This window comes from Rhinolophus sinicus, chromosome 2 (genome assembly GCF_057876585.1).
Source record: "Rhinolophus sinicus isolate RSI-liver-muscle chromosome 2, RSI-T2T, whole genome shotgun sequence".
Classification (NCBI taxonomy): domain Eukaryota; kingdom Metazoa; phylum Chordata; class Mammalia; order Chiroptera; family Rhinolophidae; genus Rhinolophus; species Rhinolophus sinicus.
The window spans coordinates 164,455,142-164,482,135 of record NC_142502.1 but is presented as its reverse complement, the minus strand read 5'-3'; the positions used below and the strand labels follow the sequence as shown (position 1 = coordinate 164,482,135).

Sequence of the window (26,994 nt, the reverse complement as noted above, 5' to 3'; positions counted from 1 at the left end):
TAATTTGTAATGTGAAAAAGCAGCTTGGGCTAGGGAAACCCATGATATTCTCCAGAGTAAGACAGTGTTATCTGGAATACATGAGAAGGAAGAAAGAATTGATAGGGCATGGTGGAGGTTGGACAAAAAGGTGATTTCAAAGTTGGCTCTAAGGTTTTAAGCCCTGACAACCAGGAGAAAGAATGAGTGGTCTCCCGAAAGTGATATAGGAATTCAGAAGAACAGATAGTTTTGGGGAAATGTCATTTAGATTTGTTGAGTTCAAGTGACAGTAAAGTGAAAATAACAACTAGTTGCCAGAAATATCATGCAAGAGATTATTGGTGTGAACCCAAACAGGGCAAGCCAGCACAGGATTATGTGAACATTTTTAATCATGTTGCTCCTAAACCCAGACGGGCAATGTGGGGGGATGGAGGAAACAGTCTCATTTCAACGTAATGCCTATTTATTGAACAGTTACTATGTGCAAAGTTTACTGCTTGGCCTAATGGGAGATGAAACAGACATTCTCACTGAGTTTCAAGTGTCGTGGCAAACACATACAATAAATAGCTCATACAAAAAAGGCTGTTGGAAGGATTACAACAGAAGCATTGATAAAAGTCTATGGGATATGGGAGAGGATGAATTAATATGGACTGAAGGACTTGAACCAGGCATTTAAGGACAAGTTGATCATTTGGTAAGTGGATATGGGGAAGGGTATTTCAGGCAGAGGGACTAGCTTGTACAAGGGCCTGGCAACAGAAGAGCGTCTTCTCAGTGCTGATTTGATGTCTCTCTTGATCAAGACCTCCAAATGCCTTCCCAGCCCACCTCCCCTATATTAACGTCTGACCCGTGCATGGCATTTCAATGAGGGTGAGTGTCTCTTTAAACTCAGGTATGATTTAAAGTCTGTTACAGATTTTATGTAGGTCACTCCCTGAATGTTGGCTAAATATAGCTGCAGTGGGGGTGGCCTCATTCTCTTACTGTATCACAAATCCAAGTACATCTGTTCACAGTGGAACAAATGAAGCAGTGGAAGTGAAGTTGGTCTATATGACCTCTGAGATGCTGTGATTATAACCCCATCCTTGCTTTAAAAGAACGCTGTCTAAGCCCCAGTTTGTTTACTCCAAGCAACATTTAACCAAAAGAAGACGAAGGAGGAGAAGTAAAGAAAGAAGAAGAGGAAGAGGAAGGAGGGAAGCAGGGAGAGGTTCACTATAATAGAATACAATCTACACAAAAAAGGGAGAGCAAAATATGACATTTGAAGCAAAATATGACATTTCAGCCACTCTCTATCTTCTTATTTTCTTGATAGACCCCCATCCCTACTTGACATTATAGTAAATATTAACTTGTTTGTTTTTTAATTGTCTTTCTCTAGAATGTACGCTGCAAGGGCAGGGATTTAGTGCATTTTGCTCTGTTGTATTCTCAGCATAAAGTTCAGTACCTGGAATATAAAAATATTCAATAAATATTAGTTGAATTAATGGACTATCTGTAAGGTGTGTATATTGCTTTGAGCCAAGAGGTTTGATGCAGCCATTCAGTCTGGTACCCAATGGTGTTTGGAAATTGTCTGGTTCTTTGGGGAAAAAAAGAATAGATTTTCACTTCATACCCTAATCAAAATAACTCTAAAGTGGATTAAAGGACTAAATATAAAAAATAAAACCATAAACATTTAGAATTAGTGAATATTTTGTCTCTGGATGTGAAATGTCTTTCTAAGTAAAAAAAAGCATCGGAAGAAATGACAATGGAAAAAGAGTTCATCCACATCACAATTAAAAATTTTTCCAAGGCAAATATATTTTCAATAAATTCAAAGGCAAATAACAAAATTAGAAAAATCCTTACAAAAATATTACAAAGGTTTAAATATATATAATAGAAATCAATAAAAAAGAAAACTTCTGAGACCTCAGAAGAATATGGGCAAAGAACAAAAAAAAGTTACCAAAGTGAAATTACATATGAGAAGAAAAGGTTCAGCTCAAAAAAACAATGATTAAAACAAAGATTATTATTTTTTGACTACCTAATTAAAAAGTAATAAAATAATTAATAACAGTTAATTCTGATGAATGTGTGTAAATTGGTGGAAACTTTTACGACAATTATTAGTTAAAATGTAGTAAAAGTGTTAGAATGTTCATACCCCCACTTGAATCCCTGTTCTTTGGATGGATTTGACCTCCTTGGTAAAAGTAATTAGGTCACAGACACCAACAGGAGAATGAGCACTACCATCTCCCAATTCATTCCAGGTAGAATTATTGCCAGATCAGGCGAATCAGTTTGGATACAATGACTGCTCCTTAGCGCAGTATATTTTCTTTTATTTGAACCCACATCTGTTTTTCACTCATCCTTTGTCCACTGTACATAGCCCTCTCAAAGTCCTCCCCAATCTCTTTTTCAGAGTCAGACTGGGCTGCTTTATCCCTGATTACTTCATTTTGCATATGGATTTTAAAATTATGATTCCATTAACATGAGAATTGGTGGAGGGTCCCACAATTACAGCAACAGATGGGATACCTGCACAATTTAGTCCTAGCTCAACTCTTACATTAAAGATTTGAACTCCAACTGTGTTTTTGGCTGACTTGCAGCCTTAGGAATGAAAACACTGCAGCTTCCTCCATTTATGTTATCTATGTTTCATATATCTTATCCAAGACATATTTTCTAAATACACTAATTCAGGACATTACACATCATACACTAAGTTTTTAAGAATATACAACCATATTATTATAACTTTCAAACCCTCTGATCCAATATATTCATATTTTGTATACATTCTTATTAATTAATTGAATATATTGTCTCTCTCCAATACAGTGGGTTTTCCTTTGGGTTAAATATTACCTAACAGCCTTTGACTCACAGTAATTTCATATTTAGGAATTTATTCTAAGGAAATAATCTGAAATTCATACAAAGCTTAAAATAAAAAGCATAATATATCAGCATTATTTATAATATCAAAAAATTACAAACAACGTAAATTTCCAACAAGAGTGAATGGGTAGCTAAACTCTGGCACACGCATAGGATGGAATATTATGTAGTCATTAAAAATAGACACTTAGAAAAATGTTGAAGGATATGGGAAAAGGCTTATAAGAATGTTAGGCAAAAAGGGGAGAGCAGAATCAAAAGGTATCTGCAGTGGGATTTCAACCACATAAATATCTGTATGTATATGCATTGAACAAAACAGAAGGAAATACGCCTAAACATTATGGTTATTAAACATTAAAGTAATGAGATTTGTGGTGATTCTCTTTTTTATTTTTCTCTGTAATGAAAATAATTTAAGAAAAAAAGTTATGTGCCAAAAGGACCTCTAATTGAAAAACTATGGGAACCAGTCCTACAGTAATAGGTTTCATCATTAAAACTGCCATTGAAAGTTTTCTAGGATTTGTAAGTCCTGTCTGAGCCTCGCTCTCCTTTTACCATTGAAGAATGTCTTCGACCACTAGAGAAGGTAACTCTACTAGGCCTGCGGTGCATCCAGGATCAATAAGATCAATTTCGGGCATACCAGGCTTCCTACCAGCTTCAACAGCACCCTGTAAGAATGACTTTAAGGGTCAACTTCTGCAGGGAGTGTAGAGAAGTAGATTTGGGAAATTTACTCTTGACTGTTCAAATACCTTCCTCCCCACTTTGTGTTTTAAACCATTGCATTCCTGGGGATTATTAAAGAGGCCTATCATTGAGGAGATGACGCTGGCAGGAAAACCATGTTTCTTTTGTAGCAACCCTGGTTAAGGGGGAAGCCAAAACAATTACCCTTGCATCCTTGCCATCAGGTGCTACCTCAAAACGCCTGGGTTTTTGCTCTTATAGAGACTTTAGCCAGGTGTCATAGGATTTTGGCATGTCTTGTGCAGGTTTCTCAAATGTTGACATTCATGAGTTTGCAGAATTCTCAAGGCACAGGCCCAGTCTCCTGAATTTGTCTCATAGTAGCTTTATGACTTTGATAATGGGACAGAAAAGAAGGACAAGTCTGTGTAAAAAACAAGTTGAAAAAACTTGCATACTTTATGAAAATTTAGTGTGAGGCATCTTTGGTAAAAAAATAAAATAAATTGGAAGACATTGACTAAAATTCATCTTATGAAGAGTTAAGAAGCCAAGAAAGTAAGAAAATTGAGAGAAAGAGCAGAAAATAGGAAGAATTCGAACTCCTCTCCCCTAATTCTTTAAGCCTAAGATGCCCTCTGTGGTACCCTAGGCTTCGAAGTACAAGTCTTCCCTGAACCTGCCTCCAGTGGGAGCCCGCCTCCAGCGGCAGGATGGAGGGATCATAACCTCTCTAGAAAATCTTCATGAAAAAATCAACGAGATGAGGAACGTGTTCAGCTCGCTGGAGAACAAGGTAGACACCCATTTCTAATCCTTCGGGTGGGCTGTGGGCTGTCGAATAAGAAAGCTGAAGAGAGAGCAGAAAAAAGATATTACGTCCATGTCTTTAGAGTATTTTCATTCACAAAGAAATGGCCAGTTGGTACTGGAAAACCAGTCTGTAGCAACCACAGATACTAAGGACCGCGAGCACCCTAAAAGCGACCTGCTGTCTCAGGTGTGTGATTGCACTCCCTGTGGGGTCCACCCCCTGGTGGATCAGTGGTTGTGAAGCTGCTTACAAAGCAGTAGTGTTACTTCAGTGGCGGGGACCTAAGGGGCTCAGAGTAATACATATGTAGGAAATGGGCTCACAGCTCAAAATGGTCTCAAAATTCTCAAAGTTACTATATAAACTGGCTGTTAGAAAAACATTTTGGTAGTTCTTAATTTTTTGAAAGCTGAGGTTCTACAGGTGAGGAAAACTCCTTTCCTCTAGGAATCTGCTTGCTGCCTTTTGGCTCCTGGGGAAAACTCCACATATCACCTAAGGGAGCAGTGATGATGAAACCTATTTCTGTAGGATACTGGTTCCCTTATTTTTTGAAAGCAGAAACCTGCATGAATTTCAGAGCACCTGAATGAATGTCAGGTTTTCTTCCTTCAGTTTTGAAACTTGCATAACTTTTGTTATGGTATTATACAAGGTGTGACAATTAAGTTCGCAAACTCATCCTAGAAAAAGTGCTATATACTTGACTATCACTATTGTCACCTTCAAAGTACTTCCCTTGGGAAGCTACGCACTGACACCAGTGCCTAGTCCACCCTTCAAAGCAATTTGGAATTCTTTTTCTAGAACGGCTATCAGAGCTGTAGTCATATTACCCTCGATGTCCTGAATGTCATCAAAATGTCTTCCTTTCAATATTTCCTTTATTTTCGGGTAAAGAAAGAAGTCATTGGGGGCCAGATCAGGTGAGTAGGGAGGATGTTTCAATACAGTTATTTGTTTACTGGCTAAAAACTCCCTCACAGACAGTGCCTGTGAGCTGGTGCATTGTCGTGATGCAAGAGCCATGAATTGTTGGCAAAAAGTTCAGGTTGTCTAACTTTTTCACGCAGCCTTTTCAGCACTTCCAAAAAGTAAACTTGGTTAACTAACTGTCCAGTTGATACAAATTCATAATGAATAATCTCTCTCATATCAAAAAAAGTTAGTAACATCGTTGCAACAAGTTCACAAACTTAATTGTCCACCCCGTATAGTTGTGAATTCTGTTTATTTTGGTCATAGAAGATGAATTTACATAATGAGAATTACCAGATCAAAAACAGTTGATCTGGTGATTTTAATCCATCATGATGACTGAATTAGGACATGTGCTGAAATTCATCATAAAGATTAATTAAAATGAATTGGAATGAAAAACAGTTTGCTCATGTTGTTTCCCAGTCTTCTGGTCCCAAACACTTGACAGGCCCTGCTTTTTTCTCTCTTTGGTTCCTCTTATTTCTCCCTACTCCCTGTTCTCGAAAGAAACCTTTGTGAAGCACAAACCCTATATTTTAAAAATGTGGTATAGGAGACTAAGTCATTGTATAGTGGGAGATGCCATTGCAAGTTGGAATCATTTGGACAACCAGATTCCAAAATGTTTAGAAATACACACTTGAAAGAATTTTGTTAAGGTACCTGGATTTTAATTTTTATCTATTTAAAATCAGAATACTTGGTGGACAATTTTAATTACAGAATGAACCTTCTAATAATTCTGTTTTAAAGAGAGACCTGAAGCTAAGAGTTTTTCTATTTGGCAGAGTGTAAGATCATAAATGTTAGGAAAATAATGTTATCTTATTGTTATTCTTAACTTCCTGTCTGTTGAAAATGTCTTTTTTTCATTTGTTCAATAAATAAAACAACTTTAGAAGTGCTCCATTTTCTCCACATTTCTATTTGCGCTGAACTTTTTGATTTGCCACTTAAAAGGAGAGAATTAAAATGTCTTGAAAACCTTCTACTGTGTACCTAATATGGGCTGGGACAGGCACCTTACTTACATTTATTTGTTTTATTCTCAAAATGGCCCTGTAAAACAGGTGTTACTAGAGTTATTTTATGGCTGAGGAAACTGCTCTGAAGAGGTTAACCAACTTGCCTTAGGCCTTAGTACTTGTGGAAGAGCAGTAGGGTTTGCACCCTAGCTGACTCCAGAATTGACCACCTTTTCATGGTATGGAAGTTGACAACAGAAGGTTACTGTGTGCACTCCTACAAGACCAGACTTGACTGCTAAAGAGGATTCATATCACTACCAACAACCTGCTGAGTTCCTACCATTGTAGAGATTTCTATGCCTTCCTTGTGGATTACAGCACACTGCCAATGAAAATGCCATTTTCTCCTTTTTCATGATAGCATCAAAGAATATAAAATTAAAAAAAACAAACAAAAAACTTCCCTTTCCAAGAAATTCTCAGATATGCTTAGTTATTACTCATTTTATCATTTAAATTTTTAAGGAAAAAAACAAGACTTTCTTCATCTTCTCCTAACAACCAGGGATAATATGACCCAGCCCTTCTTTCACGGAATTTGAAGAGTTATGGGATCAAGACTGTCTTGCACAAGCATATGTTGCTTTTCAAGTAAATCTCATTTTAATCAAAGGTGTTAGAATAAATAGTAGATTGCAGATACACTTGTAACCTAGTTACTTGCTTTGTTGTCACTATCAAGCTTCAGCATGTGCTGTATAAATAGACCCTCTTTTCCCTAGATGAATGGGGCCAACGTTGCCTTAAATTGTCGAAACTTCCGTCTACCGGGAAGTGAGGTCTGTAAATTTTCAAGAGCCTGGTTTCTCAAACAAAAAGAAAAATTCAAGGGGTCAATGGTACTATGTACAATTATTTATAGCAAATTGAATTCAGTCTTTGTGTATTATTTAGTTGCAGGCCCTAGCGTCTGAACTTAAAACTGGCTTCACAGAAGCAATGCAAGAACTGTCAAGAATTCAACATGGAGAATATGCTTTGGAAGAGAAGGTTAAGAGCTGCAAATGTTCTATGGAAGAAAAAGTTACTGAGATGAAAAATTCATTAAACTATTTCAAGGTAGGCCCCTCTTCTACTTCCCTGCTGAAGAAAGAACTAGAAGACATGTTTTTTCGCATAGTAGCCAAATAAATATAAGAATCTTCCCTCTGGCTCATTTACTAATTATCATGGGAAAATACCTATTTTGTTTTTCTTTCTTGAATCTTTGTGTTAAAATTAGAGGCCAAAATGGAAGTAAATTTTTCACCATTCATTCATTCAACAAATACGTATTAAAAGCTTACTGTGTGCTAGATACTATTATGTTATATACTTTTACCTCATATTCCAGATTAAATACATATTGATTCTTATTTTTTAGGAAGAGCTGAGCAATGCCATGTCAATGATCCAGGCCATCACTTCCAAACAAGAAGAAATGCAACAGAAAATTGAACAGCTTCAACAGGAGAAGCGAAGAGAATCTCGAAAAGTGAAAGCCAAGTGAGTTTCTTACCAAAAAAACTGACCAAAGGCAAACCCAGAAGCAGTAACTTGTACAGACAGAGGCACAGAGAACCCCTTCCTCACTGTCAATATGTAGCTAGCTGGCCACTGGGATTCATGGTTCAGCATGTGATAGAGGGAACAGAGCCACACAAGCTGGTTAATACTAAAAATGGATGGTAACTAATACATGGAAAATGCACTTTATATAATAGGAAGTAAAATGAAAATTGTATGAAATGGCATGTAGAATGTTATTTCAACTGTAACAACATATAATATAATAATTAGAAATACGTTTTAAAATAATGATTGTTGTGTTAAGATAATAGAGTCACCAGTGTTTTTTTCTTATCATTATTAGTTTTCTAAAATTTCTCTCATGGCACTATTATTTTACTTCTACCATGGAAAACAAATTTATGTTAAACGGTGTATCAACCAGGTTGACCCAAGTGAAGTTTTACCACTAAATATATGTACTCTTATTGTTGTATGCTTTTTGATATTATCAAACTTAAAACAGAAATACGGCAATAATATTTGTGTGACCCTGAAGAACATTTATGGTTTTCAGTTGAAGACCTGATGTTTCCTGGTACCTTTGTATTGCTTTGTTAAGCAAATGTTTATCATCCCAAGCAAATTGTCACCACTGCAAACTCTGTAAAGACCTGATGACAGGGAAGCCAGTAACAGAAAAATAAGAATGTAGCCTTTACAATTAGAAGGTGACTAATAGATATTTAAACTTTTTCTCCAGTTTTGGTGATGAATTAATGAAGTTGCTAATATTTGACCATATTTAATTCACAAAAACAACAATTTTGTATGGTTCAACCTAATAATTCAGAAATTTTCTTGAATTTTTCTGAACTCAATCTCTTCCTAACCCATCAGGTATTAAGACCTTTTGCTTTCCTTCCCTAGGAAAACTCAGAAGGAAGAACATGGCTCACAGGCTGGGCCTGCTCAAGCACAAGGAAGTCCTTTCCGTTCAATCAATATCCCTGAGCCTGTTCTTCCAAGTGAAGACTTTACAAACCTTATGCCCTCTCAGGCCTATGAAAAAGGTACAGTTCACAAATCATATTGAATTAGTGAAGCATTTTTTCCTTGGTTCCTAGGGCTTAAGTAATAGTAAGAATGGGCCTACTTCCTCCATCCTTACTAGAGGAAAATGGTGCATTGCTCAGAATTTTCCCTCTTTGTCTGGAATTTAGAAGAAGAATCCAGAAGATCTGAGAGGCCAGGAGAGTCTCCCCAATTTTAAAGTATTATCTTTTTCGGGAAAATACTCATCTGGGTATTCAAAATTTAAAATGGGTTAGAAATACTTTGTTGCACAACCGGGAGAAAAGTATTTAAAAAATTATTCTCTCTAATAAATCGTTTTATTTTCCACATTACTTTCTCAATCCTTGTCTCTCTGCATAGACATTTTAAAAATAGCTGTATTCTTAGCATATATAATATTGTGTGTTGTGCTTTTTTTTCAGCAAAGGTTTTACTGATATGAGAAAGTCATAGCTGCCCTAACTGGCAGGCAGTGATGTCAGTGGCAGTCTAACTTTGTATTCCTTTTTCTCTGGGAAATCACATCTGGTGCTGTCTGTGGTCTCAAACAGTCACCAGCCACACCCCTGGTCTGAGGGATGTGAGAACAAATATTAGAAAGTTGCACTTGGGCGGGACTGAAGAAACTGCCTTTCCAAGGGATATCCCAGTTTCTGTTAGTGACCTATGTTCAACTCAGGAAAAGAAACAAAACAAAAAATAATTGCTGCTTCTTTGTATCCTCAACAACATCTAGCAAACCACCTCTACACAGGATAATTAGTGTAGATTTTCACAATGTTTAGATGAGTTTTCCTCTTTTTCATGGTTGCATATAGAAAGTCTCCAAAAGAGGGTCAATGACTTCTTAACCAATTATAAAGTCGTCAAGGGCAGGACTGCTGGTTTGCTACCCTTATGGCTTAATGAACATTTTGGCTCATATATTCAAAGACAATACATGTATTTTGAATAACTGAATTTAAAAATCTAAATCAAATGGCTTTTAATCAGTATTAACTTCAAAGTACAGATTTGCTTTTTAAAACTTTTTACCCATTTTGAGTAGCTATTTTAGAGGCTGATTGGTGCAGCCTGGGAAAACTCACTTGGTCCATCTTGGGAGAGGGTTCACGGCAGGTGGCTCTAGTTTCTTTGCTCTCTGTCATGAAGAGCATGACATAAAAGGATGGTCTTATTAGGGAAGAATACAGGATGGGCTTGGAAAGCGGAAGTCAGATCAATGCCAGTTCAGGGGCAACTGAACATATTCACAAGACAAAAGATTAAAAACTATATTTGCAAAGTGCCCAGATGGATTTAAATTAGCTGTTCAGAGGCAGCTTCTCCTCCTTTCTCTCTTATTTAGGAATGACTTATGTAACCGTTTATTCTACTGGGTAGCTGCAGAAATTAGGGAATAATGTGCCATAATAAGGCATTCTGGATATGATTGGTGGTAGGTGATGTTAAAATTCAGGGTCAAAGGACCAAACTTTCAGAAAGGGTTTCCTCACCCACTGTTAATTATGAAATGGTGCCCTCGAATTCAGTAGCTTAAAATAGCAAACATTCATTATGTCCCAGTTTCTCTGAGTCAGGAATCTGTACACAGCTTAGCTGGGTGCCTTTGGCTCAAGGTCTCTCATGAGGTTACAGTCAAGGTGTTGGCCATTCCACTACCTCCTTTTACCTTCCTTCTATCCATCCTTCCTTCCTTCTATCCATCCATATATCCATCCATCCACTCACCCCAGGCATGGATTTAGGTGGTGGGATACAGTAATGAACAAAATAACAACAATTCCTGCCCTCATGGAGCTTTTGTTCTGAAGGAGGCAGACAATGAACAAATAAATAAAATATGTAGAATAAAATAAATAAAACATGTAGTATAAAAATAAAGAAACAAAGGTATAATTTTAGAGAGGGTGCCAGGTAAAAGACCTGAAGGAAGTGAAAGCTTACAGATAACGAGAGGAAGAAAGGGAAAAGCCCAGTACCAAGGTCCTGGCAGGAACCTAACTGACATGTCCGAGGAATAGCAAGAAGACCAGCGATGCTACAGCAGAGTGAACAAGGGAGACAACAGGAGATACAGTTTAAAACAAGAAAGGAAACAGCAGGCAAAGCAGGGGGCAGATGTTTTAGGGTTTTATGATCATTATAAGGTCTTTGGCTCTTACACGGAAATGGAAAGCCATCGGAGGGCTAAGCAGAGGAGCAATGGGGTTTGATTTACATTTTAACAGCACCATTCTGGTTCATCTCATCAATACCCTCCTCACCATCACAGTTAAACAATAATTTAGCTCTTACTGTGCATGAGGTACCATTTTAAGCAATTACAAGTATTAACTGATTCAATTCTTATGGTAGTCTATGAGGTCAGTACCACTATTATATATATTTAACAAATGGGAAAATAGCACTTGCAACACTATGTTGTAATTTCCTTCCTTCCTTCCTATCTCCCTCCCTTCCCTTCTTCCTTCCTTCCTTCCTATCTCCCTTCCCTTCCTTCCTTTTTTTTTTTTTTTTTTTTTTTTTTTTACTGCTGTCTCCCCCAGTAAACTGTGAAGTCTGTGAGTCTGTCCCCAGTCCCTAGCTCACAGAAGGTGCCCAGGCCATGTTAGTAGAACAAAAACTGATCGAAAGCTTTCCTTTCTCTGCAGCCCAAGAGTCCAGATCCATGCATGTAGGAGATAGTAATGTGAAGGGAATGACGGGCCCCGGTAAGTGGCTCTTCTTTGTCTTTTCTTCTATCAATTCCACCCTTTTCCTTCTTTCACCTTCCCTACTTCTACTCTCTCAGTTTCAAACCAGTCATGAAAGAACTCAAGTAAAATAAAGCATGCTGGTTTTTAATATTCCAAAATATGTGCTAGAGTAGGTTGGTGATTCAGTTAAACCCAAGAACAGAGAAGGGATATGGGAGTTTACACAAAACCAGTATTCTTGGTTCTTTCTGGCTCCTTTCAATGACCAATAAACTAGCATTTGTTGAGCACTCACAGGTGTATGTAGCAGGACAGAAGTTTTCTACGGACCACATATTTTATAGCTTAATTTGAAAGTTATTTACTAAATAGACAATTCATCAGATTTTGTAGATTATTTCATGTTCCCTTACTTACTTACTTCTTCCTTTCTGCTGTTTACCATCATTACGACCAAGGAGGACAAGTTCCAAAAGAAGACATTGTCTTTGGCGCCTTCTTCCTTTTCTTTCTGTGTTTTCTTCTGAGTAGTGCTACAGGCACTTCATGTGCTCAGCTGAAAGGAAGTAGATATGGGGAGTCAATACATACTGCTAGAAATCCATTGTATGATTTTATAAATTCATTTTTTAAAACTCCTTCTTTAGTAGAGACTATGTGCCAAGAGTAGACCAGAGAGAGGTGATCCTTTGCAACGGCAGAAACTATTACTCCTTCGTTGATATATTTCACCCTCAAAGGATAGTTGGACCCAAGCAGGAGCATAATATTTAAGAGTTAAGTTAGTAACAAATACAATTTAAAAAACAAACATAAAGAAGAAAGAAATCTTACCATTTGCAACAACATGGATGGACCTAGAGAACATTATGTTAAGTGAAATAAGTCAGAAAGAGAAAGACAAATACCATATGATCTCACTTATATGCGGAATCTAAAGAAAAGAATAAGTGAATGAACTAATCAGAAACAGTTTTGGAAACATGGAGGAAAAACAGAGGGTTGCTAGAGGGGCAGGGGGGTGGGGATAAGGGGAAGGTGAGAGGTTTTGGGAACGTACAGAGGGATAGTGGATGGGGGGAGGGGGGTTCACACAGTGTGAGGGATATAAATGATAAACGTCTAAGTTTTGCTTTGTCTTGTGCACCTGAAACTAATTTAAAAAAATAAATAAATAAAAAAAAATAAAAAAAAATAAATAAAAATAAAACTGTAAAAAAAACAAAAAAACAAACTCAGATCTTGATTGCAAGTGTTATTTTTCAGGAATGAACCCAACAACTCCAGAAACAGAAGAAAACCTCAAGTCTTGCCTCACGGCTGATATCCAGTCTAAGGGCCACCTGCCGTCTGGCGTGTGGAGGCAGCCTAAGGATGGTAAAGAATGGGGTGAGGAATACGTCACCAAAGACCATCCAGATAAACTCAAGGAAGTCAGCCAGGGCAGACACAGCTCTTTGGAAAACGTTTTATGTGAAACCTCTTTAGCCGGTAAGTCCCAAGGGGGAATGCAGGCTGAAATTTTAAAGAACAGGACAGACCTAAGAGGTAGAATCCATACAATTTAAATTCAGTGGACATAAGAGACCACCTTGGCTCTGGTTTCCTTTTCAGATGAACAAACTAAAGCCTATAAAGGTGAAGGGACTCACCTGAGTCCACCTGGCTAGCTGAACTATCAACTTGAGTCTCGGTACCCATGACATTTAGTAATGCAGTGCTTTGGGGGAAAAAAGGCATAAGGATGGTGTAGAAGAGGCAGAATTTTGTGAAGGGCACTATTTAGTCAATGATGCGGAATCTTCAGTATATGAATCTTGTATCAGTAGTCTGATACCAAAATACTATACACTGCAACAAAGTCTGTCTTTCCTTCCCCCCTCCTTTTTACCTTCCTTTCTTTCCTTTAAATCATAAGTTGTTACTGAGTACTTTACTAAGTGTCAGACAATAGCATTTCTCTCCAACTATTTTGTAGGAGGTAATTTTAAAAAGTTAATTATTGTTAACAAATACATGAAGAATTAAAACAGTACTAAAAGGTTTATTATGAAGAGCAGCAGCAACCACTTTAAATTCTTTTAACGGTTTCTTCTGGTACTTGCTTCCATGTTTTAAAAAAAAGTTTATGCTATTTTTTTATCAGAACTTTATTGAGGGTTAATTTACATAGAGTAAAATTCACAAAGCTAAAGTTCAAGCTCGTTGACTTTTTATATATGTACCCCCCTTTGTGATTACTACCCAGATCAACATACACAATATTTCTATTATTCCAGAAAGTTCTCTCATGCACCCTTCCAGTCATTACCCACCCAAAGAACCACTATTCTGACTTCCGTCGCCATAAATTAGTTCTGTCTGTTGTTGAACTTCTTAAAAATGGAATAATACAATGTGTACTCTTTTGTGTCTGGCTTTCTCTCAACATAATGTGTTGTCTATAATTCATTCAGTAATTTATTCCTTTTAAAAAACCACATTGACCGAATTTACCACGTGTTTATCCATTCTCCTGTTGATGGCCATTTGGAGTATTTCCGGTTTAGGGCTATTATGAGTAAAACTGCTATGAATATTCTTGTACAAGCCTTTTTTTTTTTCTTTTTTAGATTATAGGATAGGATTACATTTAACTTTAAAAGGAAATATCAAGCAGTTTTCCAAAGTGGTTGGAACATTTTATACTTCCAGCAATGTCGGAGAGTACCACTTGCTTCTTATTCTTCCCAGTACTTAGTATGGTCAGTCTTTTTAATTTTAGCCATTCTCAAGGGTGTGTGCTGGTATCACATTGTAGTTTTAACTTGCACTTCTCTGGAGACTACTGATGTTAAGTGTCTTTTCATGTGCTTATTGGCTATTTGTATATCTTCTTTTATGAAGTGCCTATTTAAGTCCTTTGTCTAACTTTTAAATTGGGTCGTTTTTCTTTCTATTATCTATTAGTAGGATTTCTTAATATATTTTGGATCTGAGTTCTTTGTTAGATATATGTGCCATGATTATTTTATTCCAGTTTATGGCTTGCCTTTTAACTTTCTTAATAGTCTTTTGATGAACAGATGTTTTAATTTTGATGTTTATCAATTTAAAACTTTTAAAATAGATTGTGACTTACATGTAGTTCCAAGCAATCTTTGCCTATCCTAAGGTTGTGAAGATATTCTGCTATGTTTTCTTGTAAAATCTTTATAGTTTTAGCTTTCACATTTAGGTTTACAACTTACCTTGAATAAATTTTGATGTGTGGTATGAAGGAGGAATCCAGGTTCATTTTTGTCCCCATATGGCTATCTATTTGCTTCAGTACCATTTATTGAAAATATTAATACCTTTCTTTCCACACTGAATTGCACAGGGAAAGTCAAGTGATCATATATGGGTGGGACTAATTCTAGATTCTATATTCCTTTTATTACAATTAGCAGAAAATTGACATCTTGACAGTATTTTTTCCAATCAAAGAACATGGTATATGTTTCCCTTTATGTAGGTGTTCTTTAATATTTTTAAGTCACATAAAAATCTATCATTTACATTTTTTTTTTTTAAGCATTTGTCCTCTGCCATCCTACTCCATTCTGGCCCACTGTACTGCTGCCATCCTGGGACTCCCCAGTCTTCCAAGGAATTGCCTTCATAATTCTCCTGTTACATTCCTGTTTGTTTGTTTTATCTGTGTGTCCTTGGTTTCTTGGTTTAGTCCTTGTTTTGACTGAACCCGTCATCCAGTAGCTTCCATATACCTTGTTGATAATTTAGCTAAATATAAAATAATTTTCCCTCATCATTTTGAAGCAATTGCTCGATTGTCTCCTAACTTCTAATGTTGCTATTGGCAAGTCCAATACCATTCTAATCCCCAGTCCTTTGTTACCTGATTTTTCTCTCTGGTAACTTTTAGGATCTTCTTTTTACCTATGGTGTGCTCAAGTTTCTCAGTGATGTGCCTTACAATGATGTGAGAATCTTTTTTATGAATTATGCCAAGGACACTAGGCACCTTCCTCTGGAAATAATGTCCTGGTATATTTTTTTCTATGATTAATTTGATAATATTCTCGCATCCATTTTTGTTATTTTCTCTGGAATTTCTACTAATTTGATGTTGGATTGATTTTTCTCCACTACCATCTTTTTCTTCAATACATCTCTTTCTTGTTTTTTTAAGGAGAGGGAAGCAGTAGGCAGGGGATTTCCTTGACTTTATCTTCTACTCTTTCATATTTGAAAAAGATGCCAAAAAATTTCTTCTTTTTTGGATTGTTCTCTTTTTTAAAAATAGCATCCTATAATTATTAAATGGCTAGAGTATTTTTCTCATATCTCTTTAAGGATATTAATTATAATGTTTAAAAAAACTTTTCTTTCATTTCTGCATTGTCTCTGTTTTTTAATTGAGGTATAACTGACATATAACATTATATTAGCTTTCAGATGTACAACATAATTTGACATTTGTATATGTTGTCAAATGATCACCACAGTAGGTCTAGATAACATCCGTTGACATACATAGTTACAAAATTCTTTTTTCTTGTGATGAGAACTTTTAAGACCTACTTTCTTAGCAACTTTCAAATATACAATAAGGTATTATTAACTATACTCACCATGCTGTACATTACGTCCCTTGCATAGTTTCTTTATTCAGGGTTTCCCCTCTTCTTTTTAAAAGAAAGATACACGTGTATATACTTTTTCTTCTTTTTTTTTCTTTAGGGTGTAACCTTGATTCAAATGTCTGAGGATCCTTAGCTATTTATTTAGAGGCCCTAAATTTTAAAAAACCTGAAAATTCTGTCTTGGCCAAGCAGTGGGCTTCATTATTGGCTAATCAGGTGGCAAATTAACTTTGATAGGTAACCTTTTTAATGTCAGTGTCTGTAGATCTTTCTTCCATGAGCAGTTCAGTTTCTCCAGAGGAAGATCCTCTGCTCTCCTCCCTGGAGAGTATGTTTGGCTATTTGGGGACCTGCAGGGGAAGAGGTTGAGGGGAATCTCACTGGTCATATGCAAGCCTTCTCTGAGTCCCCTTGTTTTTATATTAATCTCTACTCTGCCCTCTACTATGTCTGATGTCTTTAGCCCAGACACCAGAGATGAGGGCTTCTCTAGTTCAATTTTCCTCATTTCCCATGGGTGGAAAAGAAGAAACTATCTGGCATGGGGTTGGGGACCTGGAGGTTCAATTGCACTTATGCAGACAATGCCTCGTTTTCAGCATTGCCCCTTCTTTGTACTTTCTGTTGTGCCTGGTGCCTCCAATCCTGGAGCTTTCCTGCTTCTCAGCAGATTTCACATCTGCGGACGAGAACACCATGGTTTTGTGCTCTTGACTCTGCTGAATTAATTACCGTGGCTCCATTCTGTTTTCCATCTCTCCAAAACTTGCTGATGCCTCTTTTTATTGCTTTCAATATATTTTTATTGCTTTCTATCATTTTATAGGGTTTTGGGGAGGAGTAGTTAACAAAAATTCCCTCCCTGGTTTGTTTTTAAAGCTAAAAGACAGACTGTGGCTCTGGAACTGCTTGAATCAGAAAGAAAATATGTCATTAACATCTCTCTGATCCTGAAGATCAAGGCAACGTTCCAGGGCTCAGATGGAAAGAGGAATTCCAAAGAGAGAAGGTATCCATGTATCCATTGCCTTTGTTTTTCAGGTTGATTAAGATTTAAGGTAAGCTGTTTATTGTTTCCACTTTGGGAATTCTGGGACCTGTCAAGAGTTCCCGAAATAGCCTTTGAAAAGAGAATAGGCAGTGACAGCAGGTAACCCCTGGTTTTCTAAGCTTTTTCTGAAGCCTTCATAGGCTTCAGAAATAGACCAGCTGAATGAAATACAGAACAGAATGAGATTATTCCTTTTCCCTATTGGTGGTTTTCCCCCCTGTGCAAAGATAAAAATAAATTTAACATACACTGTCTTTCGCATCACAAACCACAGGCCTCAGCACTCTGCCCCTGTTGAAAAGTGACCTGGGGATGAAAATAACACCCACCACCACTACATATTTGACAATCAAACCTGAGGTCGCCGCATCTTCCCAAAGCAATAAAACAGAACTCCAGGTTTTCTCTAGAGAAACAGTGCGGTGCTCAGCAGCTCCTCAGGCTGTCTGAAGGCAGCCCTGGCCCGGCGGGGAGGGCTGGAAGCCGCAGGGGCACAGGCTGCCAGCAGACGCCTGAGTGATCTCGTGGGCTGTTGCTCACTGGTTGCAGGGTCACAGAACTTGACTTTTTCTGGTCTGAGTCACCCAGATAGAGCCACAACCTTAGGATCAAACAGTCCTGTCTGGACACTTGTGCGGCGGGACTGCCAGCTAGACTTTTCAACCGAGTTCCAGGGCCGCATGCACGGGGAACTCAACACGCTGTGTGCGCCGATCACCACCAGGGGGCACATGTTTGATTATCGATGCCCGTGAAACTTGGTTACATCCTGCTGTTGAAGCTCAGGAGTTATCCTGGCCCTAATACTCGACTGGCAAAAGCAAAGTTATTCATTTGAAACTATAACTGGATTTTCCTTGATGGCTTTTAGTTTGTTTCCCTCATTAAGTACAGGACTGTGGGAGTTAAAATAATTTCGAAGGGTTTGAAAAGAATAAACTACTCAATGATTTCATAATTTTACTCCTAGCAAGGAACAGGAAAGAACTTGAATACTTGATACTTTCACCTTTATGAAAAAGTGACCTCCGGGAGTCAGGTCTGGCTGTAGGCAAAAACAGTGAAATAGGTTAAGTGTGTCTGTACTTCTTGCCTTCTTTCTCCCTCTGCTCTTCACCTCCTCCAGACTCTTCCCTGATTTCAAATAATATCCTTATTAAATTAAAAAACATTTTTAAAGCCTGTTTTCAATATATGGTACAGAACTCACTGTAGGTCATTGTTCTTCGTGTAACTTATATGTTTCCACAATACTTGATGGGAGCATTATCCTTCTCTGACCCCACCCTGAAATTTCAAACTATTACTCCAGGGACAGTCCAGGAAGTACTCGGACTATAACCAAGTTACCAGCGCTCCAACTACGCAAGTACACTGGTCACAGTGTAGCAGAAGTTTACTTTATGGAAAGAAAAAGGGACGAAAGGAGGGAGGTACGGAGGGAGGGAAGGAGGGAAGGAGGAAAAGAGAGGTAGAGGGAAGGAGGGAGAAAGGGAAGGAGGGGTGGGAGGAAGGGGCAGAGAAGAGAAGCGGAGGAGAGCGGAGGAGAGGGGAGGAGAGGAGAGGAGAGGAGAGAAAGGTGAGAGAAAGAAGAGAGAATCCAAGGCATATTATATAACTTACACGGACAACTCATCCCAAAGGCAGATCTCACCATGGTACCCTAACATCTTTTAGTGTCACACCAGGAGAATTACCCAAAGTCATTGATAGCTTCTGGGTGGGGAGCAATCTTTCACGCCTAGATCAGCATTTCAGTTGCATTGGTTGTGTTCTCCTCTGTCATCTGTATGGTCTTCTCCAGTCCGACTGTCTCCTAGACACCCCTCTGAGCTGAACAGGGATGACTTTTATCTTGGGAGCCACTGCATCAACGTTAACAGTTCAGATCAGGCCTCTCCTCTTGTGATTGTGGATCAGCTGGCTTTGTACACGTGAAGCTTAGAGGCACAGGAGGTGGCGGGACGGCAGGTGGGAGTGGAAGGAACCCTTGTATCACAGCGGGCTGGACACCCTATTCTGCTGTTTGTGTGTCTTCTCTGAGAAAAAGCCACAGGGAGTCTTCGCTTTACGTGAAGATGGGTTGAGAAAACCTCCTATCGAAGTGGTGTCCTTCCTACTACTCTCAACAAAGGTCTGCTTGTTTGCAGTTGGCGAAGCACCCCAATAGTCCACTAATTTACTCTCACTGTACCCTGGGGAAATAGCCAAATAAGTTCGCTTTCATCTTTGTTAAACTTGAGGTCTTGAAAGCAGAAGGGAACCTACTTTAAATTCCTCTAAGTCACAGAAGTAGAGCTCAAATCCTTGCTGTAGCCCAACAAAACTTCATTTCCTTCTATTTCTTCCTTCCTCATTCTTATAGGCCCCTGATCACTCTACTCTGCGCCAGCCAATTCCCTTTCTTCCTCCCATGATTCTTCTGTCTCTTCTCTCCACCTCATCCTTCTCTGACATCTCTCTTTCTCCTTTTAATTTCTCTGAAAAGAAATGAGGCACACTGAGAGTTCGGGAAGGGGCTTCTGTGAAGCTCCAGAGTGTCCTTGTCCAGTGTGCATCTTAGAAGCTGAAGGAAAGGGAAAAAAGAACACTTTCATACGCCCCTCCCCTGAGCTTTTAGTTGCCAACTTTAAACCAATTTTCCTACTCACCTAAGTAGCAGACTCCTACCTGGTAGCTAAGAATGACCAAGGTCACCTTAGTGTTGTCATCCACAACACTAGACTATTTTGTACATCTAATGAGAATAACTTTAAAATATTGAAAAGATTTCCCTTAGAATTTCCACTGTCACATAAATGAGAATGGACTAGTTTGGCTTTAAAAAGGCCTTTCAAGTGATGTGCTCTTTATTAGTTCAATACACAGTTACGTAGACGCCATCAGTAAAGGGGTCTTTATATATCCTGAGGATATCTGCTGTCAGGTCTACAATGACAAACTTTAAAATTTTTAATCCTAAATGCAGATCTGTGACAGAATATTTCAAGTAACTGGGAAAATGGGACCTGCTGCATATATTCTTGTAGGGTCTTTTCTTCTCTACACCTGGTTTGTGTTTGTGTGATCCTATCTCTATTCTATTTCAAGCCTCTTCCCTAGCTCTTTACGGTACCTTGTCCAGCAGCATTTGGATTTGCTTCATGCTCTGCAGGAAAGGGTCTTGAAGTGGCCACGTCAAGGAGTCCTTGGAGATTTATTCCTTAAATTAACAAATGATGAGGTAAGGTGTTTTTTTTAATCTTTTATAAACTTGAATTATACGCATCTGAGTCTCCCTCACCTACTTTTCTTAATGGAGAATCTAGAAGCAGTGAACTTCAGAGTCAGAGGAACCACTGAGATCTAGTCTAACCTCCTTATTCTACAGATAATGAAATGCAGTTCGGAGAAATTAAAAGACTTTGTTGAAATCACCCAGCTCATCACTCTCCAGTTCATCACTTTCCACTGTACTATAATTGCTGCCATTGAACATGCACGTGGATGTGTGTATGCATAAGTGTGTATTTGCATAGAAATACATGTATACATATGAGTATATATCCATACAAACATATAAAATAAATATATGAGGGTTTGTATATATGTATATACTCTTACACCCAATTTCATTCCTTAGAAATTTTAAAAAATATGATGGGCAACTCCTTGTCTCGAATGTTCTTTGTTTTCACCTCATTGGAGAAAGAGTGTAAAGTTTCAAAATCTCTGATGTTTCTACAAAAAAAAATATGATCCAGGTCAAAGTTGCAAATTCAAATGCCTACAGGGCCAGATAGTACTATACGTGAGCGGAAGTAAGCTGAATTTAATCCAACATGGACTATTGGGAAGTGAACTTAAGTAGGACACATGCTTTTACAAAAGGAATAGCTACCGTGTTTCACCAAAAATAAGACCGGGTCTTACATTAATTTTTGTTCCAAAAGACACATTAGGGTGTATGTTCAGGGGATGTCATCCTGAAAAATCATGCTAGGGCTTATTTTCCGGTTAGGTCTTATTTTCAGGGAAAAACGGTACTCAGCTTTATCCAATAGTTATACAGGAAAAAAGGACTAGAGTTGCCATATCTGATATTTTAATAGCAACTGGAAATCCAGAATTTTGTGTGAAATTTTCTTATCTTAAAAATATCGTGTGGGCTAATTAAAATTGGTCTGCAAGCCAAATGTTGCCTGCAATCAACCTCTGTAAATCAATGATTCTCAATTGTGGATAATAATACAAAGTTTGCAAATTATCTACTTGTATAGATTAGAATAGATGTAATGCTATCCCTGTCATACACTTTTACTCATTTGTATTCAGTATACTTTCTTGGGCTGAGAATTGTTATATCTGTGGGAATAGAACTATGGAAGCTGAGGACTTTTTCTGAAGTTTTCCTGAAGGCATGTTGCATTAGGTAAATATGCAATTAATGGAAATACGTAATTAGTGGAAAAAATTGAGAACCACTGACCTAGACACTATGAAGTTGGTTGGGCAAAGTTCCTCATTTGGATATAGACAATTGAAATTAAAAGTAATTTTAAAACTAAATATGCATTTTTAGTATTTAACAATTTAAAAATACTTTTTCAACTTACATGATTCCTCTCTCTTGCCTTGGTTTATTATTTCACTTTCTCTCATTAAAGCAGGCCTACTGAGTGTTGGTTCCTGAGTCCATAGGGATATTTACCTTAAAACCAAAAAGATTAAAAAAAAAAAAAGATGAATGAGAACACAAAAACATATTAATGAACACATTAAATCACTAAGATAATCTCTGCAAAGTACTTCTTTTTGACATGCATGACTTTAAAAAATATTAGCTGTTATCATTCCTGTTTCCAGGTTCTTACCCTGCATTTTTATGTTTGTTTTCAAGAATAATTTCTTGGATTATTATGTTGCCTACCTGAGGGACCTGCCTGAATGCATCTCTTTGGTTCATGTTGTGGTTCTGAAGGAGGTAGGTTAACTATCTGTGCACTGCCCTTTGGCTACATGTGTATCTCTATGGTGTTGCTCATGCACCCAGGAATTACAGCCCATGCACTCTAGGTTTATCTTCCAGACTGGGAAATAGCTTGAACAGAGCCACTGACACTCCTCCGTGGGATTAAAGGAGCCCACTAAGGATCAGTGCCATTGCTTTGGTCCTTGCCCTACCTTACTGACCCTCTGTTTCATTCTATTGGAAGTTTAGACAAAGTAAACAGGTATCCTAAGCAGAATCATGCAGCTTTAAGTATTGCTACTGCAGTGATATATTAGGTGCTCAATCAGCACATATAAATATACAACACTCTAGTTAGTTTAGGTCAACAGGAAGAAACCATATACAGTTAAGAGTTAATCAAGTTTCACATGAGGTGAGGGTCTTACTAATTTTCTACTTCAACCCTCCACTGCTCCCAACTAAGTATAATCCCTACCACGTTAATACTCAGGAAATAGAGAAAGGGCAAGCAAGAGAAGGGAAGGGAAGGAACATGGAGAAAGTCCAACGTGTTTCCTGCTGCCTGGCCGGCAGACCAGTTTCTAATCATATTCCTTTCCCCAGTGTCATGAGGCTCCAATCCACCATCAGTGCCTATTAATAAACGATTGTAATGATTACTTGCTAGAGAACCTTAATGAGTTCATTGAACTTAAATATAACTTATTGAGTACCTACTTCTGTATGACACTGTGCTAACATCTGAGGATGGGGAAGAATGGAGTAGTTTGGAAAGCTGGATGGAGTCAAAAGAAGTATCTGATATGCTCCTTGCTAGAGGAGTTGTCTCCTTGAGTATCTCCCTGAACAAGTAGCCTATCCAATGAGAGAACAACGTGTCGTGAAACTCTAGAGGAAGAAAATGCTCTGGGAGTAAACGCTTCCTACTTTGGTGGGACTGAGACTGGGCTTCTGCAGCCCGAAGTCTAGGAGGGACACTGAAGGGTGACTTTATCTTCCTTTCATTCAGGGCGATGAAGAGATTAAATCTGACATCTATACGCTGTTTTTTCACATAGTCCAGCGCATCCCTGAATATCTGATACATCTGCAGGTAGGCATGGCTGGGCAAGCCACCAAAGTGATTTTCGGGATAAACTATTGTTTTTGGCTTCCAAGAAACACTGCAAGAGGTCAAGGAAGGAAAAATTAATATTTCTAAGAAATATTTAAATAATTTAGATTGTTATGATTACCCCATCCCCACCTTGTGGTATGAGCTAAAATCTCAATTTCTAAAAATGTTTGGCTCATGATACCAGCAATCTCTACCTCTGCTGATCCAGGATCTTTCTCTAGCAGCTCCTGCTGGACCTCGAGCACCTGTTCGTCCCTTCCACCTTGGTTCTACAGCCATCTAAATGTACCCTCTAACCCCCAACTCCCAAGCCCCTGGTGTCTAAGAAATAGCTAGATAACCTGCCCACTTAACTGCTATACTAACTACTTTCTTTTGGCTTGAGCCCAAGGGTCTATCACACATTGCTTCTGTCTTATGTCATAGAAGAAGCATGAAGGAGCTGATGTGCTGACTTCTTCACACCATTGGCCACAGGGCTTGGTGCACCTTGGAGAAAGGAGATTTGGGAGAGAAGGTCACCACTACCCACCTGTCCTGATTTAATTGCTAACTGAGCTTCCTAAGTAATTCAGTGAAAACATCTTAGAAATGCTTGGGATTTATCTCAGGTATATATAGCCCAGTATCAATAAAAAGATTAAAAAGGCTTTCAATTGTATGTGGCTTTAGATATTAAAGTCATTTTCTCACAATAGTTATCTTATTTAGTCCTTTCAACAATCCCATGAAATAGGGATCATTATGACCATTTTTATTTAATCTTTTCCACAATTCCAAGAAATAGATGTCATTATTAACATTTATTTAGATAAGGAAAGGGAGAGCAAAAGAAGTTAAGTAACTTGCCCAAGTTAACACACCTCGTAGGTGAAAAAAATATAGGCCTGAAACACAGGTCTTGCAAGCAGTATGGTAAGAGCCCTAGTTCTATTTGATTTGAGTTCAAATCCTAGCTCTATTATTAACTAGATGTGTGACCGAATGAAGATTACTTAACTTTGCTGTGTACCTCGATTTCCATGTTAAATGAAGGTAATAATGGTACCTATCTAACCAGACTGTGGTAAAAATTAAATGAGAAAATATATGTAAAGGGCTTAATGTTTGGTACAAGGAAGCACTCAGTAAGTGCTAGCTTTTCCAAATCCAAGTTACATGCAGGTTCCACTCCAGTACAGTAGGCAGTATAATAGGAGGGACCAGCAGGCCAGGCTTGATCCCTCTTCCAGCTTGTCTTGATGCCTGACATTTTCAGCATTCGTCTAACTTATCTGGATTGTAAGTATTGCTTATAAACAGTAATTGTTAGAATGACTCCATTACCTCAGAGATCTAATTAGTAGATCCTTCTGATTTTTCACATGAATTATCTTATGTTCATATCCAACTCAAACAGGAGCAACAGTAACTATTATTTTCCCTTGGAGTGATGGACGAGAATAGCAAGTCTGACCTTTGCTATTATTTGATTGGACATAGGTATGGTTGTTTTGATTAAATGGCTACCAAACTTTCATAACAGATCAAGGCAAGTTGCAGAAGAGACAGAACAACTTTTCATTCTCATTATGCAATGCTGTTTCCTTTTTCCTTCATCCAGAATGTCCTGAAGTTCACAGAGCAGGAACACCCTGACTATTACCTACTTCTGGTGTGTGTTCAGCGCCTTCGAGTATTTATCTCACACTACACCTTGCTGTTTCAATGCAATGAGGATTTGCTTATTCAGAAACGGAAAAAGCTCAAGAAGTAAGGTTCTGATGGTGCAGTCTAGAGGGTTGATCAAAGGTTTCTGAAAACAGGGAAACAGTCAATGTGGGTATCTGTCACAAGTAACCACATAATGTGTTAAGCAGCTGACATGCAGTAGCAGGAGGTAAGAGAGGAAGAAAGGGAAGAGAGGTGGCCATTGGCTACAGGGGGGAGGCACCTACTACCTAGTGAAAATTACTTTAGAAAAATAAGTACTTTCACTCTAATGCCTATACAGCCTCCCTCTTAGTTCCTATTGCTAACTACTTCAAAAACAGTTGTTTCCCTAAACTTGCTAGGCTTAAAAATGCAGTCTAAAGGCCCGAATGTGGTTTATTTCATTAAGTCAACAAATATTTATTGAGTATCTATTGTGTATCAGGCACTGTTCTATGCACTGAATATACTGTAATAAACAATACAAAAATCATTACCACATGGAGTTTAGTATCTAAGGCCAGTTAATAAGTTAGTGATAAGTGCTATGGATAAAAATAAAACAAATAAAGGAGAGGGTGGTGGCTAAACAGATTTCATGCTAAGAACAAACAGGAAGGGCTGATTAGGGAGAATCTGGGCTTCAGAGAGAACAGAAGCAACCAATAGCAGAGCTAATGACCTGGATTTCCTTCAACCTCATCTCATCCCAATGAAAACCGAATCATTTCTGTGGGTGCTTCAGACTAGAAAAAGGGGCTATCTCCCAACCCAGGGCTCCACTAATGGAGGACATCGCCCCATACCACCTCTTTGCCCCCAAATTCAATTCAGCCAGTTAATCAACATTTTTACTCCTGCCCAGTATCCAGCTTACACCCTATTATGTAAGGAACCTGGTTTGTAGAGAGTCCTGGAGAGAGAGAGAGAGAGAGAGAGAGAGAGAGAGAGAGAGAGAGAGAGAACAAATGTCACAGCTGAGCTTCATCTGAGAAACGTTGTCTGTCTTTCTTAGCATAACCTGTGTGTTCGAAGAGCCAATTTCCCACTGTATGGTCTGACAGTTACTTCCATTCTGTTAGGTCATCCATGGCAAAGCTGTACAAAGGGCTGGCTTCCCAGTGTGCAAATGCTGGGCAAGATGCTTCTCCCACTTCAGGGTCTGAGGCTGTTCGTGACAGTGGAATCCACTCAGAAGAGATGCTGCAACCCTACCCTTCTGCTCCAAGTTCTGGCCCTGCTGTCACGTAAGCACCTGTTGCTATGGAAAGGTTAATGCCCTTGGGTCCCAGGCAATCTGTGTGGACAAGCAGTCCAACCTGAATTAGGAGTATGACCAACAGGATTCATCCCTCCCTCTTACCACATAAGACCTTTATGTGGCAGGCAAGCAGCAAGGGCCAATGTTTGGATTCCAGAGGAAGACACTGATGTTAAGAGGCAGGTCTAGAGGCTGGCGATTACTTCCAAGAACTTACCAAACATAACCACCCTCCACCTTCAGCATGAATCTCTTTGGTTTTGAACAATAATAGAGTGGAAGAGAGTACCATAAGAAAACAGGAAAGCCTTTTACAACCCCTCAGAAGGGCTCAAAAAGATATAGTGGAGCGACAGGGAATCCCAGTCAGTGGTCAGTGGAAGTCTGGGCTCTGAGGATAAGAAACAGGTCTGAGGTAATCCAGAGAGAATGTTGTTTAGCCCTTTCCAATTCTCCTTGAAGCTTCCTCAGAAAGGAACTTCATAAGCTCTGTCCTTCACTAACGACAGCTTCTCTGGAAGTTGTTCTGGGCAGTAGATGGATTTGACAGCCTTTTAAAGTCTCTGCACACAACCTTCTAGCACACTAAGCTGAATTC

The 26,994-nt window shown here is 38.4% G+C and overlaps 1 protein-coding gene and 1 long non-coding RNA gene across 13 annotated transcripts in view; one reads left to right on the top strand and one right to left on the bottom strand.

Annotated features, from left to right (window-relative positions):
* Positions 1–26,994, top strand: part of ARHGEF33 (Rho guanine nucleotide exchange factor 33) — a 103,657-nt gene that overhangs the window by 26,520 nt on the left and 50,143 nt on the right. For 10 of the 12 annotated variants that reach the window (XM_019742490.3, XM_074331907.2, XM_019742472.3 and 7 more), the window contains exons 5-16: positions 4,259–4,402; positions 7,324–7,488; positions 7,793–7,914; positions 8,848–8,990; positions 11,649–11,708; positions 12,960–13,184; positions 17,201–17,330; positions 20,463–20,595; positions 22,252–22,335; positions 23,336–23,419; positions 25,047–25,195; positions 26,218–26,382. In XM_019742490.3, the coding sequence (XP_019598049.1) occupies positions 4,259–4,402; positions 7,324–7,488; positions 7,793–7,914; positions 8,848–8,990; positions 11,649–11,708; positions 12,960–13,184; positions 17,201–17,330; positions 20,463–20,595; positions 22,252–22,335; positions 23,336–23,419; positions 25,047–25,195; positions 26,218–26,382 (1,604 nt within the window). The remainder of the gene's footprint in view (positions 1–4,258; positions 4,403–7,323; positions 7,489–7,792; positions 7,915–8,847; positions 8,991–11,648; positions 11,709–12,959; positions 13,185–17,200; positions 17,331–20,462; positions 20,596–22,251; positions 22,336–23,335; positions 23,420–25,046; positions 25,196–26,217; positions 26,383–26,994) is intronic. The other 2 variants (XM_019742547.3, XM_019742556.3) reach the window with 1 other exon arrangement.
* The window catches only part of LOC109453100 (uncharacterized), a 48,159-nt gene that overhangs the window by 19,320 nt on the left and 1,845 nt on the right, over positions 1–26,994 (bottom strand). Inside the window, exons 2-4 of the long non-coding RNA XR_002138242.3 lie at positions 21,968–22,062; positions 20,488–20,574; positions 12,115–12,249 (exon numbers count right to left, since the gene is read on the bottom strand). This is a non-coding gene — a long non-coding RNA (uncharacterized LOC109453100). The remainder of the gene's footprint in view (positions 1–12,114; positions 12,250–20,487; positions 20,575–21,967; positions 22,063–26,994) is intronic.